At 36.5% G+C, this 21,902-nt stretch overlaps 2 protein-coding genes across 2 annotated transcripts; both read left to right on the top strand.

Annotated features, from left to right (window-relative positions):
• Positions 1 to 191: 191 nt before the first annotated feature.
• Positions 192 to 10,992, top strand: stmn2a (stathmin 2a). Its single transcript, XM_007256509.4, has 5 exons — positions 192 to 358; positions 5,011 to 5,106; positions 6,285 to 6,460; positions 7,644 to 7,835; positions 8,782 to 10,992. The coding sequence occupies exons 1-5, from the start codon at positions 340 to 342 to the stop codon at positions 8,839 to 8,841; spliced, it is 543 nt and encodes a 180-aa protein (XP_007256571.1). The 5' UTR covers positions 192 to 339; the 3' UTR covers positions 8,842 to 10,992.
• A 2,704-nt stretch (positions 10,993 to 13,696) lies between these two features.
• On the top strand, positions 13,697 to 19,953 carry fabp4b (fatty acid binding protein 4b). Its single transcript, XM_022673345.2, has 4 exons — positions 13,697 to 13,830; positions 16,430 to 16,605; positions 18,221 to 18,322; positions 19,767 to 19,953. Exons 1-4 carry the CDS (start codon positions 13,761 to 13,763, stop codon positions 19,818 to 19,820), a joined length of 402 nt encoding a protein of 133 aa, XP_022529066.2. The 5' UTR covers positions 13,697 to 13,760; the 3' UTR covers positions 19,821 to 19,953.
• The last annotated feature ends 1,949 nt before the right edge of the window (positions 19,954 to 21,902 follow it).

A 21,902-nucleotide genomic window follows, 5' to 3' on the forward strand; every position in this document is an offset into this window, starting at 1 on the left:
ACCGCGTCAGGGGGCGGCGGCGCCGAGCCAATCGCGTTGCTTTCTCCTTTTCCCACCCGCATTGCGTCCCTTACCCCACCTCTTATCGGGGAAGTCCCGCCCCCGGCCGCACTGTGCCCGCTGGGATTGGGCAGCGGAGGGCCCGCAGCCAATCAGAGGCGGGCTGGGGGTCTCCCTCTCTCTCCGCTACATAACTCATCCTCTCCCACCCATCAGCTTCTCTCTCTCGCGCTTTGTGCTCCTGCTGATCCAGTGCCTTAACGCGCCCCGCTGACCGGTACCGACCAGAACCCCCGAGCAACACCACAGCAACATCTCAGCAACACCACAGCAACCGCCATGGAGCAGATCGCCGCCGGTGAGTGAGCCCCATCCCTGCCTGCAGAGGTGATGCTGAGCAGGCTGGTGATGGTGCAGGTGATGGGTGTGATTCTGGGGGTGGAGGTGGAGTGGGGGAGTGAATGGATGACTAAACTATGCGTCGTAGCTCAAATTTGTTTATTTTATTAATAATTCCTATTTATACTGATATCTATAGCATCATTTCACACAGTCCCGCACAATAAAACTGTAATACAGCTTCATCCGGGCTTTTCATACACAGCAGACACACCTACATTGTTCCAGTGCCAAAGTGATGCTTTATTATAACCACCGAAATGATGCAAAATCTCATGAATCATGTTTAAAAACGGGTTTCAAGGAGATTTTAAATGCAAAATCTGCATTTGCAGCGGCGCAGCTGCCACTTTACTGCTCCCTCCACAGCATAATGCAGACAGACCCCACCCAAGACCCCTGGCACATTAGCCTAGACTGCAAGACAGAGGAATATACACAAATATCCCCTGATTTCAGTGTCAGATCAGTTTAAAGTGATAAAAACGGATTATAACGTTGATATAATGTTTATTTTGTGCATTTTTACCTTATTTCTGCAGATATTGTGTGCTTGTGTGTGTGATCTATATGTCTGATTGGCATTATGTGTTTCCAGTGGCCTGCCAGCTTTAATGGAATTGATCAGAGAGAGCTGAAAAAGTCAGTTTATCTGCAGTTATTATACAGAATTATACAGAATTTAGTCTTATTAAACATTAAATTAACAATATAATGTAATATAAACCTTTAAAAACAACCTGTATGTTAGGCCCTGTATGTTGTATAGGTGTCAGTCTCTCTTTTATATACAGGCTGGGGCCTAGCAATAGATATTTGTGGATTTCTGTATTTACTGGAAGAAGAAACAGTGATGCTGATTTATTAAATTATTAAATGTAATAAATGTTACTTTTAATAGATATGAACAATGTTCCTTAAAATAATATCACAATAATTCAGCATATTTGTCAGTAACATATTTCTGGCGATATACAGTAATAATAGTTAATTTAACCTGATAAATAATGTAACAAAGAAAAAAAATCTACCACAGTCTACAACAATACTGCAAAGTACAGAATTGTTTGTTCATTGCGTATAAACATATACAATTATACTGAAATATAAAGCTTTGGAAACGTTTTAAATGGAATACCGTTATTATTAATATTATTATTATTATATGGATATTAAATTCTTTTAAATCTATTGTGAATGACATAATATGTTCAATTATTTTATCACTGCAGATAAAAGACTTTACTCTACTATACTGATTTTAACTGATTTTAAGGTCCAGTCGGGTGATCTGGGTGTGACTCTTTTACGGACCGCAGGCCTGAGAAGTTTAGTTATCTTTAAAATGAGGAAAACCCAGTTTTAGGAAGAACAGAGGGATGATTTGTACATTGATTGTCATTTTTACCCACATAATGACAGTCACAGCTAGGGTTAGAGGGTTTCATCTAAAATAAGCCAAACTGAGCAAAATAAAACACTTGGTACAATACTGAACATTGAATACGTTTTTTCACAGGTTTTCATTAAATTTGCGGGTTTTAATTTGATTTGCCATTTTTCAACACTGAAAAAGATCAATTAAATTGCCTAAATTGCCTAAATATTTTGTCTTGCTTTTCAAAGAAAAAATACAAATAAACAAATAGAAATGCTTATTGAACAGTGGGCATTTTTATTCTCCCAGCAGGCATACCAACAAAGCATATATCAAATATATTTATCTCAGCACTGCTGTTTTAATCATATTTACCTCAGCAGTGCTATTTTAATTATTTATACCTCAGTGGTGCTGCTTTAATCATTTTTAACACAGCAGTGCTGTTTTTTCATTCTTACCTCAGCAGTGCTGCTTTAATCATTTTTCCCTCAGCTGTGCTGTTTTAATCATTTTTACTTCAGCAGTGCTGTTTTATTCGTTTTTACCACAGCAATGCTACTTTAATCATTTTTAACACAGCAGTGCTGTTTTTTCATTCTTACCTCAGCAGTGCTGCTTTAATCATATTTACCTCAGCAGTGCTGTTTTACTCATATTTACATCAGCAGTGCTGTTTTAATCATTTATACCTCAGCATTGCTGATTTAATTCTTTTTTTCTTCATCATTGCTGTTGTAATCATATTACCTCAGCAGTGCTGTTTTATTCATTTTTACTCAGCAGTACTTTTTAAATATTTTTTTACCTCAGCAGAGCTGTTTTAATCACTTATACTTCAGCAGTGATGCTTTAATTGTTTTTTTTTCCTCAGCAGTTCTGTATTATTAATTTTTACTTCAGCAATGCTGTTTTAATAATTTAATAAAGGGCTTTTATTAACATTTTTTAACTTAAAAACTGCTGTTTTAATCATTTTTACCACAGCAGTGCTGTTTCAATCATTTTTACCTCAGAAGTGTTTTTGACATTTTTTTTTTACCTCAGCAGTGCTGTTTTAATTATTTTTACATCAGAACCCCTTTTTAATATATATTTTTACCTCAGTGATATTTAGTATATTTTACCTCAGCAGTGCTGTTTTAATCATTTTTACCTCAGCAGTGATGTTTTAATTATGTATTTCAGCAGTACTGTTTTAATAATATTTACCTCATAAAGTGCTTTATTAAATATTTTTTACCACAACAATGATATTTTAGTAATTTTTACTGCAGTGCTTCATTAATCATGTATACCTCAGCAGTGCTATTTAATAATCATTTTGAGTTAGCTGAGTAAGAGGGGTGATGAAGGACAGTTGTGGAGAGTTTAGGCTGGGCTGGAGGAGGAGGAGCAGCCGGCTCTCACTGGGAGTCTGGCCAGCCCTGCAGCACCGGAGTTCGGTGGCCTTTGCAGCTCCAGCCAAATCAGCACTAACAGTTTGCTGGCAGAACCACGAGACCCTGGATAGTATCACAGGGCATCCCACGATACAATATTATCACAAAGCGCTGCCCACAATAGCAATGATATCACAATACTGTGATTCTGCGATATTCAATATATAACAGGACAATTCTCTACAATACTTTACAACATATATGTTACTGAAGAGGATAAAATACCCCTCAATATGCAAATTCCAGGAATTATGGATTAATTGATTAATTGGTGTCAGTTTTACAGAATTTAATAACCAATACTTGTGACAGCACATGCATGGAGATATACTCCGGTTAAGAGTATACACACACTGAGATATCTGATTATCAAGCTAAAATTCAGCTCTTTATTAGATTTTTAATCTGATATTTAGATCATACTCTGACAGAAGAAATCGAAGTATATTGATCTGAGACTGATACTAGAGATTTACCATAATTAAAGCTTGGCTTATAAAAAATGTTTAATGAAGAATTGTATGAAATAAAGAGCTTTAATAATCATTGAAATCAGTCAGGATAATTGTTTATGGTTACAATAAAAGCATTATGATTCAGTTATATGTAGAGGTGTAGAGTTTTAGGACTTGACCGATATGAATGTTCATCACTGAAACCTTTTTTTAGGGCTAAAATCTGAGTGATGAGTGTTCTGTGTGATATGTGTGTATATGGGTGTGTGTATATAGGTGTGTGTGTGTGTGTGTTGGGGGTTAAATGTGTCTGTTATGGATAATGGAGTCTGCAGGATGTGATCAGTTCAGGTCTGGGGAGGAAATGAGAGTCATTAGTCTCTGCTGAATATTTCATGTGGCTGGAAGATCCTCAGATTGTTCTTTCCTACAGTCCATTTCCGGATCCGCCTCCTGCCCTCAGACGAACCTCACTAATAAATGAGCGCTGGGTTTTTTTACATAAAATGCATGTTACTGTTGTAGATCATATCAATCTTTTTAGTGATTGGTATAGACACTATAAGACACTATTTAGTCCGGTTAAAACAGGCTCTGGTTAGTGGTTGGTGCGTGACGATACTCATTGCTATCTCACACTCCTCCAACAGTCTATTTTCACGCCTTCTGTCTGTGTCGTTTAAATAGCTCGAGTGCTTGTGAATTTATCTATGCTGATGGGTGTGGTGGTCTGGAAAAAAGGTAAAATAATAAGGTGAAATTTCTGGTGTGTATTGCTATCTTGGCAACATAAAACGCAGGTGCGGCACAGACTGAATATAACCTAGACATACATCAACAATCAGATGTTTATTGCTATTTTGGCAGTGAATTGTCAACACAGACACATCCACAAAGTGAATACGCCCAGCTTGTTACGCACACATGGAAAAAAAAGGAATCAGAGTCCATACTAAAGAGGTGCTCTCAATACTTAAAAATAAAAATAACTTGCAGACCAATTACAGGAGGTCATGGCAGGCTGCTAATATCAATAACTAAACAACAAAAGAAGAAAAAGAACTGGTTTGGGTTTGTGCCACAAACCAACTCAGCCCCTGCAGTATGGGTGCAATAGATTACACTGGTGATTTCTGTATCTGTAACTGTAGATTAACCCTTATTTATTAACAGAAATATGATATTTTTTTAAAAATTGGTCAGTTGGTCACTGAAAAACATGTTTGCAAGAAACATATTTTAAGTGTTGTGAAATGAAATGTTAAGAGTATAGTACATGTGTTTAAAGTGTAGGTTTGTCAATGGTGATAACAGTCTGTGTTTTGATTCCCCACAGCGTATAAGGAGAAGATGAGGGAGCTGTCCATGTTCTCACTGTTCTGCTCTTGCTTTAATCCCAGACTCCACAAAAACCTGGACGTCAACTCAGAGTGTAAGTGTCTACGGATTATATCTCGTTTATATCTCATATGAAAACATACTCTTTTTGGTGTATATATACTATAAAAAAACTGTTAACTCATTACTGCTCTAGGGCTCTACTATGTAGAGTATCTTAATTCACCATATATGTAGCGTAATCTGTTTACCATCACCATGTGCAATATTGGGATTTATTTGCTATTTATTTATTTACTGTCTACCTATGTGCACTATCACTGGTCACTGCTTACCGCAACACATAGAGTATCTCACAAAAGTGAGTAAACCCCTCACATGTTGGTAAATATTTTATTATATAATTTAATGGGACAACACTGAAGGTGACATTTTTATACATCAGTGTACAGCATGTCTAACAGTGTACATTTGGTGTGCCCTAAAAATATCTATGCACTATGCAATATCTATATAAAGTTCTGGAAAAAATAAGAGATCACTTCAGTTTCTGAATCAGTTTCTCTGATTTTGCTATTTATAGGTTTATGTTTGGGTAAAATTAACCTTGTTGTTTTATTCTATAAACTACAGACATTTCTCCAAAATTCCAAATATAAAAATAGTGTCATTCACAGCATGTATTTGCAGAAAATTAGAAATGGCTGAACAAAAAAAAAGATGCAGAGATTTTAGACCTCAAATAATTAATATTCATAAATTATATTCATTTTAAGAGTTCATAAATCAATATTTGGTGGAGTAACCCTGGTTTTAAACACAGATTCAAGCATCTTGGCATGTTCTCCTCCACCAGTCTTACACACTGCTTTTGGATAACTTTATGCCTTTACTCCTAGTGCAAAAATTCAAGTAGTTCAGCTTATATTATAATATATTATAATATATTATAATCATCCATCTTCTGCTTGATTATATATCAGAGGTTTCAATTTGGTTAAATCAAAGAAACTCATAATTTTTAAATGTGATACCTATATAAAAGCACTGCCTTATCTGTTGGGCATGAGCTTCACAGTTTGCAACTGGAGACCTTGCCCTCTCCTTATGTTTGAGGATGCTTAATAGGGTTTAGGTCTGGAGATATGCTTGGCCAGTCTATTACCTTTACCCTCAGTCTTTTTAGCAAGGTGGTTGTCTTCTTTGAAGTGAGTTAAGGGGTTGTTAACATGTTGGAGTAGTGAGATGTGGGATATGTCTTATAAATTTCAGATATGGAAGTGAAGCCTATAAATAAACGAGCTTCAGGTCAGGCCTTTGAAGTGATCCTCAAGCCCCCCTCGCCGGTGTCAGATGTGGCCCACAACATCGCGTCCATTTCAAAGAAAAGAGACGTCTCTCTGGAGGACATCCAGAAGAAACTGGAGGCTGCTGAAGACCGGAGGAGAGTGAGTGTTCACAACACTTTGTCTTACTGGTAGTATTGTGTGTCCATCATCTGCCTCTTATTTGTAATTGGTCATTTTCGGCAACGTTTAGTGAGACACTCTGAAAATCACTAAGAACTCACCTATCATGTCAGAAACCTGCCAATCTTCATCAGAGAGAAGCGTTTGTAAATAGTGTACAGTTACCAGCATTAACATTTTTCATTATGATTAATCACAGAATATTTTTGTGATTACTAAAAGTAATTAACTTCCCTAATATGAATTTAATTTAATTAGCAATCAATCAAACACTGATTGTTTTATTTAAAAGCCACAAAAATATTAAATCTCAAGTTATTTGCTAGATCAATATTTTGTCCCATCCCTGACCTTAGCTGCTGTTCCCCCGATGCCTGGACAAAACTGTTCAGGACACTCACGCCAGAGGCATTATTAATCAGGAGATCAACCTCTTTAATATGACTTGGCATTTCTAATAACACTCAACCCAGCATCACTTCAAGGATAAAGTCCTGTCCTTCAACAGAACCAATCAGCTTACTGCTTATGCTGAAGGGACATGCTGCTGGGGAATCTTCTGCATGATAAGGAGATCTGCTTGGGCGCAGTAGCCATGTCAAGATAAAAAAAAATCTAATTTTTCGTGCCTTATAGATCCAAACACTATAAACTATAAATGAGATTTGTATTAAATTTTATAAGTGATGTAGAATCTGCAGTTGAAATGGTAACTAGACCTTTAGTTTAGAGTATTTTGTTCTCTTTTCAATCAAACATAGAAGGCTGGTCTTGTATGAGTGGATATAAATGGCTGCTGAGTGAACCGATTTGGCAATTAAATTGTGGTGTCCCAAACCAAACCACACACTTGTATACTTTGCTCTTTTGCACCAGCCCTAGAGGTCACACATGTAACTTAGAAATGGCTGACAGATCAAACTACCCACTTATGAATCTCTTTTGGGTTTGTTGGACCACCAGAGTGAGTTAAAATTAACGTTCATATTGGGTAATTGAGCCAATTCATGGTTTATAAATGTTTAATCATTTTTGTACTTAATGTACATGTAAGTGGTTAAGCTCTCCATAAACCGTCCCAATAAAGCTACAGAAACAGCACTTTTTAAATATATTTGTGTACAGCAGGTCATGCTGCTAATATGCTAATGTGTCTCCACAGTCTCAGGAGGCCCAGGTACTGAAGACTTTGGCTGAGAAGCGCGAGCACGAGCGGGACGTCATGATAAAAGCCCAGGAGGAGAACAATAACTTCAGCAGGATGGCTGAAGAAAAGCTCATACTGAAGATGGAGCAAATTGACGAGAACCGCAGGGCCCACATCGCAGCCATGATGGAACGCCTGCAGGAGAAGGTGAGTAAACAACTTACTATTGTTACGATCATCCAATTTATTTAGCTTAGTTGTTATCAATCACAGCTTCCTGTAGGGTTTTACAGTCAGACATAATTAGGTCCATAAGGGTCCATTAGGGTCCATTAGGGTCCATAAGGTTCATATAATCCACACAGGATTATATGAACCTTATGGACCCTATTTTCCGTGATCTTTAGGTGAGTTGCAAACCGTGCATCATGCAGGTTGATTTAGAGAGCGTCAGTGTGTTTTTGCTATTATAACAACAGGAAAAATATGCCTTGTTCGTCTCGAAATGCCCAAAAGGCATGTACAAATTCTCTTAATTAATGACGGGTGTGTTTTGGGCATAACGTGAAATACACCAATCAGCGTGTCACTTGTGTGTTTTTTAAAGAGCCAGGTGTACGCTGACTTTGGCAGATTGCTATTTTAACGGCGCAACTACCAGGACGTGTCCAACACGACCGGCTCATTAACACTCGTTTATTCTGTTTATTGTCAATATTAAAGTTTGCATAGCTGCCAACAGGCACTTGCTATGGGTTTTTGCTCTGCTGCTCGTCCATGTGTGTGTAATGCGCCTGTGCCGACAATTCAATGCCAAGATAGCAATGAATGTATGACTTTTTACATCTGTCTAGGTTTTATTCAGTCAGTGGCACACCACTGTTTGCAATTACCAAGATAGCAATATGTCACAAATTCACCTGAACACATCTAATTTCCAGACCACCACGCCCATCAGTGTAAATTTATTCACAAGCATTGTTGCTACTTAAATTAAGCAGGTCAGAAGAGAAGAGAAGAGAAAATAGACTGTTGGCAGAGTGTAAGATAGCAATGAGCATCGCATCGTGCCTTGCGCAGGGTGTAAAATAGCGCCCCCTACGTTTCCTGATTATATTATAACATATTGCATGTTTTCTTCTGCCTTATTTAGGAGCGACATGCCGCTGTTGTCCGCCGGAACAAGGAACTGAGAGAAGAACTGACAGCATGAAGTCGTTTTCACTCTCGTCAACACTTCTTTTTTCATCCTGTTGTTACACACACAAAAAATCACACACACATTCGCGCAGTACTATCTAGTAGGTAATTTCAGTATAGTTTAAATGGTCTTGCTCAGTTTCATAGTTTATCACTCATAGATTAGTTTGTAAATACGTAATTTTTTAAATAACTATCTCTCCATCCGTCTACCAGTCAGTCTGACTGAGCACAAACAAACATCCATTGTATAAAGTCTATCTACGATACAGTGTCATTATCATATGTAGACTTAACACCTTAATCCCTTACAAAACACATATAATCTGCATTATACACCTGCATACACAAGTACACAGAGTATTTATGCTGATATACAGTATAAACGACACACTGGAGTACTTTCTTTCTACAACCCGGCTCTGAAACACACCTCGTTCCAAGGATTCTCTTTGATAAATCTACCTTTGAAACGCATTAGACACAAAAAAGGTGGTTTGTGTTTAAATATTCTGATCATCTGCTGTTTACGACCTACTCTTTGGACCTTTTTGAACTAAGTAGTGCTATAAAGTGAAGGGTCACTGATTAGCATTGTATCAATAACTCTGTAGCCTTCTTTAGCAACATCAGCTTTGAAAAACAACTTGCTTTGAAAAAATGGTTCACAAAAAATGTAATTTACCCAGTTTCTTTGCCTCACCCAAACTATGGTATGGCTTTGGGCCGTTACGTTGCTGTCTGAAGCAAAGGTGGCATTACCTTATTTTTTTCCTCGTGAGCCTTTGGCTCAAGTACTAGGAAAACAACTTTTAAACACCAGGCACTAATTGGTTAACGCTTGGATGTGTATTTCAACAAATATTTGGTAGCAGATATTTGGTTTAATGCAGGAAAGAAAGAAGCAAATAACACTAATACAGGCAAAGTTAGCTTAGCTTTTTAGTTGTTAGCACTCGTTTAAGGAGGATTAAAATATCAAAAACATAAAACTAAGCAGGGCAAGTGTAAAAGACATCTGAAAATATTGTCTGTTTACTGTTTGTGAAGTGCTAAAAGAAACATGTAGGTTTTATTATGAGAGGAGTAACTGAGGCAGCCTCTCACCGCAGCTAATGAGCTAATGCTAAGAGCAGAGCTAACCGAGGGCCACCATCAAAGCAGCTAATGCTAATAAACTAACAGAGGTAAGTCAGTGGATAATGTTAGACTTATTTTGTGAGAGGAAATTGACAATTTTCATATCTTCTCACTGTTTCTGTACCAAGTTAAAATTAAGTACTTTGAAATCATCCTCAAATGCAGTCCCAAAAACATCAACAATGTTATGATGAAACTGGCTTTTATCAGGACTGCCCCAGAAAAGGAAGACCAAGAGTTAGCACTAGCAGCTACGGAAAGCGCAAGTTAGCAATGGTAAGCATGTTTCTCTGCGAAGAATGTTAATAAACAGCTGAAAAGTGGAACTCTGAGTGGTTAACCAGGACGTGAGTAACTGTGCACATCCCTAGTTTGAGGTAAAGGGAGAATTAAATTGGTATAAATTCGATTTTTTTGTGAACTCTTGCATTAAAATCACACTGAATGCTGAATGGCCAGTCCTTTTTATAGTATTTCCTCATTCCGTAACCTGAAGAGCATGTAAATTCTCCTCTCACCCTGATTCCCTGTTTGAGTGTGTGTTTTTCTGTGTGAATAATAAAAAAAAAAAATCTTAACTCGAGGTTGAGGCTTGCCATCCTGCAGGTCCATCAGACCCAAACCTACTGCAGTTCTGCTGGTGCTGTTTAGAGTCAGATGAATGTCTGTATCCTGACCGTACTGATTTCTGTAATATCTCTGCCGGTCGAATGTACTTCTCCTCCTGACTTCAGCCTCTCCTGTGGATATGAGTTTTGTGTTTGAGTGTGTGTTTGTGTGTGTGACTGAGTGAGTGAAAGAGTGTGTGTCTATGTTAATTAGGGTGGCCAAGCTTTTGTGACCTTTCTCTTTGGCAGTGAAATGCCAGTGTGGAACAGAATATGCATTGAATGTTTTTTTTTTATTGATCACTGTTTCCTCCTGAGATCTGTCTGCCTGCATCTTCTGCTGCGTAAACTGTGTTTCCCTCATTTCTCTGTGTGCTAAATTTGGTAAATAAAGATTTGGGGTTCTGTGAAGGCTGGATGTGTGTTTGTGTGTGTTTATTAGCCACAGGGAGCACCTAAATGGTGTAATAAGTACCAATAGAAACTATTATTTGAGTATGTAGTGGTTCTATAGTTTTTAAAGGCTAAAAGTCTGCATTGCATGAAAATGCCAGGAGAGCATCTGTTTCCAAAACCCCCTCTGAAACCAGCAACAAGTCCACAGGGTTTCACACATGAAGATGTGAAAAGTATGGAAATTCAGTACTCATGTAGAAGCATATACAGTGGCGTGAAAAAGTATTTGCGCCCCTACACATTTCTTGTTTTTGTATTTTTTGTCACATATTTTTCAGATTATCAAACCAACTTTAATACCAGGCAAATATAACCTGAGTAAATATAAAAAGCACTTTTTAAATAATGATTAAAAAAAATATATCAATCTAGCCCTATGTGAAAAAGTGTTTCCCCCCATAAATTAAGTGTGATTAATTACACTTTTGGGATAACTGTGTTTAATTTCACTACTAACCACAACCAGGTCTGATTACTGCCAGGCCTGTAGAATCAAGAAATCACTTAATTAGAACCTGTCTGACAACACGAAGCAGCTAAAAGATCTCAAAAAGCAGCACATTATGCCCCAATATGAAGTAACTCAAAAACAGATCAGAAAATAAAGTCACTGATTAGACCACAGTGAGCGCTAATTTTTACAAATAGAGAAAACATGAAACCCTGGTCCAGGAGTGGCAGGCTGATCGAAATTATTCCAAAATGGAATAAACAGCTCATCCAGGAGGTCACAAAAGGACCCAGAACAACAGTTAAAGAACTGCAGGTCTCACTTGTCTCAGTTAAGGTCAGTGTTTATGATTCAGTAATAAGAAAGAGACTGGGTGAAAATGTTCTCCATTGAAGAATTCCAAAGTAAAAATCACTGCTGAACAAAAAGAACACAACAGCCCATCTCACATTTGCAAAAAAAAAAAAAAAAAAAAAAAAAAATCTTCATGACCCCCAGAACTGATTTCTACTTTAAACTCATCCAAAATATGTAGTGAAGTAAAAAAAGAAGTGGGGGTTAGAAATAGTAAAATAATACTCCAGTAGATACAGATACAGCATTTTAGTACTTAAGTAGTAAAGTAAAATAATACTCCAGCAGATACAGATACAGTATTTTAGTACTTAAGTTCAGTAGTAAAGTAAAATAATACTCCAGTAGATACAGATACAGTATTTTAGTACTTAAGTACAGTAGTGAAGTAAAAATAATACTCTAGTAGATACAGGTACAGCATTTTAGTACTTAAGTACAGTAGTGTAGTAAAAATAATACTCCAGTAGATAGAGATACAGCATTTAGTACTTAAGTATAATACTCCAGTAGATACAGATACAGCATTTTAGTACTTAAGTACAGTAGTAAAGTAGAAATAAAACTCCAGTAGATACAGATACAGCATTTAGTATCTAAGTATAATACTCAAGTAGATACAGATACAGCATTTTTGTACTTAAGTATAATACTCCAGTGGATACATATACAGCATTTTAGTACTTAAGTAAAGTAGTAAGGTATAAATAATACTCCAGTAGATATAGACACAGCATTTTAGTACTTAAGTACTGCAGTGAACAACAGAAGTAGTTCTACTTTTTGCTAGAGATCTCTGAGCATTAGTGTGCAGTACACAATTGGGATGCAGTGTTGTAAAAGTGTAATTCTAATCTCGGCCAGCAGGGGCCGCCAAAAGCATTTACACACGAATAAGAGCAGTTCACTTGTGCCCCCTGGCGGCGGGAGGTGCAATCAGGGTTAATAAAGAGCCTGACTCCTTTTTCTCTCCTATAGAAATCACAATGACATCCTCAAGCATATGTTGATACTGACACCAACTATATCTCAACAAACTGCTCAATAGATGCATATACTTTATATACATATTTTGGACAAACCTTCCCATTCAATGTATATTTTTTCCTACACTGTAAATTAATACTTAATTAAGTGATCCAGACTATGAATGATGAACACATAAGGAATCATGTAGTAACTTAAAAGTGTTAGACCAAAATATTCTGTGAAGCATTTAGGTGATGCTGTCTAAAATATAAACTATATTCTGGTTGGTTTTACACCTTTTTGTTTACTGAATAATTTCATATATTTTTCTTTATAGTTTGGACGACTTTAATATTAATCTACAATTCAGAACAACTTCTCTTTATCACACATCCCACTCATAATATATATATATATATATATATATATATATATATATATATATATATATATATATATATATATATATATATATATATATATATATTTAAATAATTTAAAATATATTTATATATAAAATGAGAGAAGTTGACCTTATCCTTAACATTTGGATAAATGCCAGCTGGTGAATGTGTGGATTAATCTGACTCACCTGATCAGTGTGTGGGGTAGGGGGGTGAATACAGTATACACAGGCCTGCTGTTCATTTATACTGCCTCATTAATCTCATAAATCTACCCCACATTACAATACAATAATTCATACCGCAGCAGCACATTAATCACCTATTAATGCTCTTCTTTCTTTCATAATATGGTCTGATATAAAGTCCTTTCTGATCCCGACTCAATGCACTCATTTAGATCCCAGAACTGTTCAGATCCGGCCTCGCGCTCTGATTGGTCGGTTGATGGAGCGCGTGCCTGCCTCTTTATAAGTTCTGGAGCAGGACTTAAGCAGCGGTGTTGGTGATTAACTCCAGAGGCCTGATATCACTCTAATCCAGCAGGAGAATGGAGAGCTTCATGGGAACATGGAAACTCACCTCCAGCGACAATTTCGACGAGTACATGAAGGCAGTAGGTAAAGATACAGCTCATTCACTCCTATAGAAATACTAAATACAGAAATACTAATTACAGAAATACTGATTACAGAAATACTAATTACAGAAATACTGATTACAGAAATACTAATTACAGAAATACTAATTACAGAAATATTGATTACAGATACAGTGATTACAGAAATACTGATTGCAGAAATACTAATTACAGAAATACTGATTACAGAAATACTAATTACTGAAATACTGATTACAGAAATACTAATGACTAAAATACTGATTACAGAAATACTGATTACAGAAAGACTAATTACAAAAATTCTAATTACAGAAATACTGTTTACAAAAATACTGATTACAGAAATACGGATTACAAAAATACTAAATACAGAAATACTGATTACAGAAATACTAATTACAGAGATACTGATTAGAGTAATACAGTTTACAGAAACACTGTTTATAGAAATATTGATTACAGAAATAACGGTTATAAATACCAAGTTTCAGAAATACTGATTACAGATATACTAAATACAGAAATATTAAATACAGAAATAATAAATACAGAAATACTGATTACAGAAATAACGGTTACAGAAATACTATTTACAGAAACACTAATTACAGAAATACCAAGTTACAGAAATACTAATTACAGATATACTAAATACAGAAACACTAAATACAGAAATACTAAATACAGAAACACTGATTACAGAAATACTAATTACAGAAACACTGATTATAGAAACACTGATTACAGACACACTGATTACACAGACTGATTACAAAAATATTGATTACAGAAAAACTGATTACAGAAATGCTAATTACAAAAATACTGATCTGTCATGGCTGACGCTGTCAGTCTGCCTGCTCTAGTCCCTGCTACTACCAAAGACTCCAACTCCCAGCATGCTCAGCCTCTGGACTCACGCTCTGCCGTGCTGCCTACTAATTAGTAGTTAGTTACTTGATTACTCTCGGGTGCTCTCTCCTGTATACAAGGTCCCTTGTCCTACTCTCTTGTTGTAGAGTATGTATCTATCTCTATAGCTCTGATACAACGCGTTTCTCCTGTGCTCTTGATCTTTGTTTCTTGACCTACCTTCTGTTTCTCGACTACTCTCTTTGCCTATTCCTTTTGTTATTGTTTGGGTCCTCTGTTACCGACTTTCTTCCCTCACTACGTTATTGGTATGTTTCTTGTTCATGCTGCCCAGTTATTTGCCTTTGGTTATTATTGCATTCACTGTAAATAGACCCTTGGTTTTATATTAGCAAGTGTCCTCATATTCTGGCTCAGGTGTTCCTCACATGATCACAGAAATACCAAATTACAGAAATACTGACTACAGAAATACTTATTACAGAAATACTGATTGCAGAAATACATATTACAGAAATACTGATTACAGACTGATAACAGAAATACCACAGCTTAACACTTTGAAATGGCTATTAATAATATAAAAAGCCAGTTTAGCTATGTAAAATGATAATATATGCCATATTACGATTACTGGACAAATAATTAAACTGGGTAATTATATACTTAAAATGTGAAATCACTATATGGCTAAAGACATGTCACTACTGATCTTTCTATTTATGTACACTGGGGAGTGTACATTTAACTAAAACATGTTCAATAACCACAATTTTAGTTTTTTGCATTTTCAGTGTGGAAAACTGTTGTTCGTATGTTTGTCTGAAATATTAGTTTGTCAGAAATTACCTTAATCACAAGCGTACTGTTAATTTTGGTGTTGTGAAAGTGGTCTCAATTGTGTTTCTAAAAGTCATGAATATAATTCCTTCTTACCTTCAGATACCCTGTCTACTATACATATAGTATTTTACATAATGTGGACCAATCTAAAAAAATACTAGTTTAGTTAGAATCTAATAAAATAAATCAAAATTGGACTTTACCTAAGGATAAAAAAATACTTTTAAACAAAGAAAAATATTATTTATTAACTTTTTTATTATTATTTTGGAAAAACCTATTACTGTTACTGTTATTTTAGAATGAGCTAATTAAATCACTTTAACTGCATCTAAACATATTGTATAAAACTACTAAATCAGTTTAGAATAAATGAAAAATACATAATATTCTAATCAAATCCTTTGAGCAACCCCAACACACAAGTAAAGGTGAATAAATTTAAAATAAAATAATAATAATAAAAAACACTGGCGTGCTCAACCAGCATAACGTAACACTCAACAAAGAAACAGTAACTTTTTCTTACAGCCTAGAACACTGAGGCCAAGCAGCCAACCATTATGTACTATTTAGTATCAGTAGTTAGTAGAGAATGTAGATTAGGGGGGGGGGGGACGACGACTACACACTGATAACCAATGAGAAGAGAGTCAGAACAGCTGGCAGAACTGTCAATGAGTTTAGAGAAATGTGTTAAAATGATCAATCATTCTCTACCGATTCAGCAGAAAGAGATTAAGATAATACATACTGGATTACTAATTTTACTACAGTGAGTTTGTAGGTGCTACTGGACAAAATTTCTGCTCCTGTTAGTGCTGATATTTTTGGTTAAACAAGTAATCTACAGACTGATCTGATTAATTCTGATCTTGCAGGCATCGGCTTCGCCTCCAGGCAAATCGCTAACATGGCCAAGCCCAGCCTGTTGTTCAGCGTCGACGATCAAGGGTTCATCTCCATGAAGTCCATGACCACGTTTAAGACAGTGGAGATAAAGTTCAAGCTGGATGAAGAATTTGACGAGATCACGGCAGACGACCGACAAGCAAAGGTGACGTATCTCATACATACTGCTAATGAAGAGATGATAAACTAAATATGAATAGAAGTGCAACAGAATCAGCTAGAACATCCATTAAATTTGAAATTCCACCTTAAATAGTACTCACTATCAGTATATATTATTATGAATTCCACCTTAAATAGTATTCACCACCATTTTTGTTATTATGTGTACCAACTTACATAGTATTCACTACCATTTTTTATTATTGTGTTCCAACTAACATAGTAAACACTACCACTTTTTTATTATTGTCTTCCACCTTAAATAGTATTAACTACCACAACTATTGTAATCCACCTTGAATAGTAATCACTTCCACTTTTTACTGTTGTAATCCACCTTAAATTATATTTACTGTTATTTATTATTATTATGAATTTCACTTTAAATGGTATTCTTTACCTTTTTTATTATTGGGGGTTACACGCTAAATAGTATTTTCTATTTTTTTTATTAGTGTGCGTTCCACCTTAAATATTACTTACTGACATTTTATATTATGTATTATTGGGTGGCGCTAAAGTGCTGCAGGCTGAAGGGGAGGGCATCAACTATTGTAGGTTAAATGGGCGGAGCTAAAGTTCTATAAGAAGAATCGGTGGAGCTAAACTGTTGTAGGCTGAATGGTTGGAGCCAAACTGTTGTAGGCTGAATGGTTGGAGCCAAACTGTTGTAGGCTGAATGGTTGGAGCTATACTGCTGTAGGCTGAATGGTTGGAGCTAAACTGCTGTAGGCTGAATGAATGGAGCAAAAGTCCTGTAAGATAAATGGGAAGGGTTAAACTATTGTAGGTTGAATGGGTGGGGCTAAACTGTTGTAGGCTGAATGGTTGGAGCCAAACTGTTGTAGGCTGAATGGTTGGAGCTATACTGCTGTAGGCTGAATGGTTGGAGCTAAACTGCTGTGGGCTGAATAGGTGGGGCTGAACTGTTGTAGGCTGAATGGGTGGAGCTAAAGAGCTGTAAGATGAAGGGGAGGGGTTAAACTATTGTAGGCTGAATGGGTGGAGCTAAAGAGCTGTAAGATGAAGGGGAGGGGTTAAACTATTGTAGGCTGAATGGGTGGAGCTAAAGTGCTGTAAGCTGAATGGGAGGGGTTAAACTATTGTAGGCTGAATGGGTGGAGCTAAAGTGCTGTAAGCTGAATGGGAAGGGTTAAACTATTGTAGGCTGAATGGGTGGAGCTAAAGTGCTGTAAGCTGAATGGGAAGGGTTAAACTATTGTAGGCTGAATGGGTGGAGCTAAAGTGCTGTAAGCTGAATGGGAGGGGTTAAACTATTGTAGGCTGAATGGGTGGAGCTAAAGTGCTGTAAGCTGAATGGGAGGGGTTAAACTATTGTAGGCTGAATGGATGAATTTGGACCGAGTCTTTAGACTGCACTGTAAAAAATAAAAATGCATTTTTTTGGTAATTTTGGTAAACAAATAATTTTGGTAATCCTTATTGACCTTAAACGGGAAAGGTTTATTCTAATTTCATGTCAGACAGTGAGAAAAACATACATATGTGTCTTTATTATATAGTGTATGTAAACTCTGGTTTCAACTGTAAATAGCTACAGAAAATGTTTGATTTTAATCTAATATTGCTCTTTTTAGACGTTTATGCGCTTGGTGGATGGTAAACTGGTCCAGACGCAGTCGTGGGAGGGCAAGAGCACGACAATCGAGAGGGAGGTTCAGGGCAACAAACTGATAGCGGTGAGTGATATCAAGTTTTTTTGCATTCTATTGGACATAAAATATATATGCATACTACCCCAGCTGGCACACAACCGACCTTCAACGTTGAAATGTGGTTGAAATATGACTAAAGTAATGTATGTTGTTGTTGAATTAACATTTAATGTTTAATGGTTGTGCTAACGTTGAACTTTTAGCGTTGAATCATCATAATGTCCTCAACCTTCTGCCTTTTGAATCAGCTGTGGCGTGAGGAGGCGGGGGAGTTGTGGGTCCGCCCCACGCCAGAGCGCAAAGCCATGCCTGTCTCAGCTGGCCCGGATGAGGGCTGATTGAGCCGCCAGTTGAGACAGGCATATATACCCAGCCTCCGCCATCATTTGGAGAACTCTCACTGAGGAGCTGGGGGCTGAGGCTGCGCGGACTCGTATGAACACTTAAAAACTAAGTAATTCTACGGACTCTAGAGCCCCATTGGGCTATGTTTCTTTAAGTTTATTCTGGGTGTGGTGGAGGGCATTTTCAAGCCAATAAAGGTATGATTTGAGTTCATTTAATCCCCGTGACTGTGTATCTCTGTGAGCTTCCTCCTTCCGGGTCACAGTGATCGCCCCTAACCCCAGGGGCCTACCACACAGCATTTTACATTTCATCACTATATAATTTCTAAAATCGGTTGGATGGAGGAATGAAACAGTGTTTTTTCTTTCTATTTGCAGTAACTGCTTTTTAATTTAACATTATATTTATGTTCTAATAGTTTCACTCTTTTAGTGTTTTTGAGATCAGATGTTGAATCAGATTGGTAGTGGCGGGTAACTTTCTTTATACTCAGCTTTACTACAGTGATGTAAGTTTATTTTTAACACTTTGTTAATCGTAGGATTTTCTAATTTTATTGAGCTATGGTTTATTAAAGGTTGAACATATGATGTTGAAACAACATTGCCATATCAACGTTGATTCATTTTTTAAAATCAACAGTTGATTCAACGTTGATTCAACCATAACATCTACATTGATGAACGTTGATTCAACGTTGATACAACGTTTACTCAACGTTTATTCAACGTTGAAATGCCAGCTGGGACTGGTCTTATCAATTACTTTATTACTGCTTATCACCTGTCACACCTCTAATTTCTCTTTTCACTGCTAAAACTAAGACTAAGTCGAATGTTAAGCTGTAACACGACCTGTTCCATCACTGCTTTACTACAGGAAAGGCTTTTAGTTCATTTGTTTTACTGCTAAATTTTGTACACTGGACCATTTTCGGTTTTTGGCTAGACATGAAGAGCTTAAAAGGCAAAAATAAAGGGAAAAATTTGGGGTGTTTTAAAACCTTTAAGTAGTAATGTATAAATTTAGTAGTAATATATAATTGTACTGTGTACACTTGTAATGTGTATGTAATTTAGTTACAGTTATATATCTGTCATGTTTGTCTTCCTCCCTGTAGACGTGCACCATGGATGACGTGGTGTCGGTGAGGACGTATGAGAAAGATGAGTAAAGGACCCTTCGTTAGGCTGCTTTAAATCCTCCTGCGAATTATTTTAAATGTAAACTGTGAGCTGTATTAAAGGTAGCACAGATGTGTTCTGACTGCTTTAAGTATAAACATCAATAAAATGTTACTTCGTTAACTCTGTAGTTGTGTGCATTTCATTCTGTCCACCTTATGGTGCTTCTCATAATATAATTAAAGAGTAAAGGGGTGTGGCCAAACTGTCGTTCGGTGAATGGGTGGGGTTAAACTACCATTAGATGAAAGGGCAAGTATAAACTGCAATAAAATTATTTGGTAAATTGAAACTGTCATAAGAATGGGTGGAGCTAAACTGCTATAGGGTGAATGGGCGGGGCTAAAGATTTGTAGGCTGAATGGGATGTCAAACTGTTGTAGGCTGAATGGACGGGGCTAAACTGCTATAAGACTAATTTATGAGTTTAAATGTTTACAGATGTTCTAGTGCATTCTGATGAACTCACTCACCCAAAAACTGTATATAATCACACTATTATAGATAAAGAACTTGTCAGAATTGTAAAGATGTATAAAGAGTAGTTACTCCATATAATAGGTGGAATAATGAAGATAAATAAAGATCATAAAAACAAACCTTAAGGAAATCAATAGCATTAATAGTGTTTCACTACTGCACTTAAAGTAATAATGAGAAAAATAAATGAGTTACATTGTAGATTTACATTAAAATCTCTCTTACTGCTTAGAGAAACCAGTTATAATAAATGGGATTAGGGATAGGCTAATGTATCACAAAACCCCTCATATTTCCAAAGTTACTATATATAGAATGTCTATAAGGGTGTTTTCACACCTGAAAGTATGTGAACCAAGGTTTATGTGTTTGTTAAGTCATATTTTGTCATTTTAGTTACTTTTAATTTAATTAAATTAGTGCAAAATAATTTCACACTGCTAAACTTACAGCTAAATCCTGTCATCATCACCTACGTGGGCGAAGTCCCAAGATACCTACAATTTTTTGGTTTGTAAAATGTTGTCAGTTCAGCAATTTGCTTTTATAAGTGTTGTGGCGAATTCTACAGGGGTTGGACAATGAAACTGAAACACCTGTCATTTTAGTGTGGGGGGTTTCACAGCTAAATTGAAGCAGCCTGGTGACCAATCTTTATTAATTGCACATTGCAGCAGTAAGAGCAGAGTGTGAAGGTTCAATTAAAAGAGTAAGAGCACAGTTTTACAATATTGCAATGCACACAACATTATGGGTGACATACCAGAGTTCAAAAGAGGACAACTTGTTGGTGCACGTCTTGCTGGAGCATCTGTGACCAAAACAGCAAGTCTTTGTGTTGTATCAAGAGCCACAGTATCCAGGGTAATGTCAGCATACCACCAAGAAGGACCAAACACATCCAACAGGATTAACTGTGGACGCAAGAGGACGCTGTCTGAAAGGGATGTTTGGGTGCACCTCAACTCTCCTGTTTCCACCAGAACTGTCCGTCAGGACAATAAATTATTGTGGGCTAAAACCAGGTGTTTCAGTTTCATTGTCCAAACACTGTACCTCACAGGTACAGGCCTCCTGCAGCAGTAGGAGTGTTATTAAGGAGTTAATCTACTGTAACAGTAAGTCGATTAATGTTCAGTCTAAGCATTTTGGTCATACAGAAACATGACATACTTGCATGCCAAGGGGAAACAGATTTTAGCAGAACACCTATTCTTTTTTTCTCTCTGGTTTATTTACGACTGACTCAGCTTCCTGTAATTGGTCTGAAAATCTGATCCATCTAGAAAAGTGTTTCAAACTGCAGATGAACCAGACCATGTTTTTTTTTGGCCCCTTTGGTTTGGACCAAAAAAGGTAGGTGTGAAATCATCATAGAAAAAAAGTGTAAAAAAAATAATGACAGTAACAGTATGGAGAGAAGCAGAAATAATATTAATTAATTTAATAGAAAGATCCCAATTTGAAAGTAGAAATTCATCAAAATCATCCTACTCCAGACTTTTAGAGTCAGCAGATGAACATCACCAGAAACAGCTTATTTTGTAATTTGTATGACAGTATATTAGTAGTATCACTGATAATACAATTAC

Source organism: Astyanax mexicanus, chromosome 6 (genome assembly GCF_023375975.1).
Source record: "Astyanax mexicanus isolate ESR-SI-001 chromosome 6, AstMex3_surface, whole genome shotgun sequence".
In the NCBI taxonomy this organism is placed as follows: domain Eukaryota; kingdom Metazoa; phylum Chordata; class Actinopteri; order Characiformes; family Acestrorhamphidae; genus Astyanax; species Astyanax mexicanus.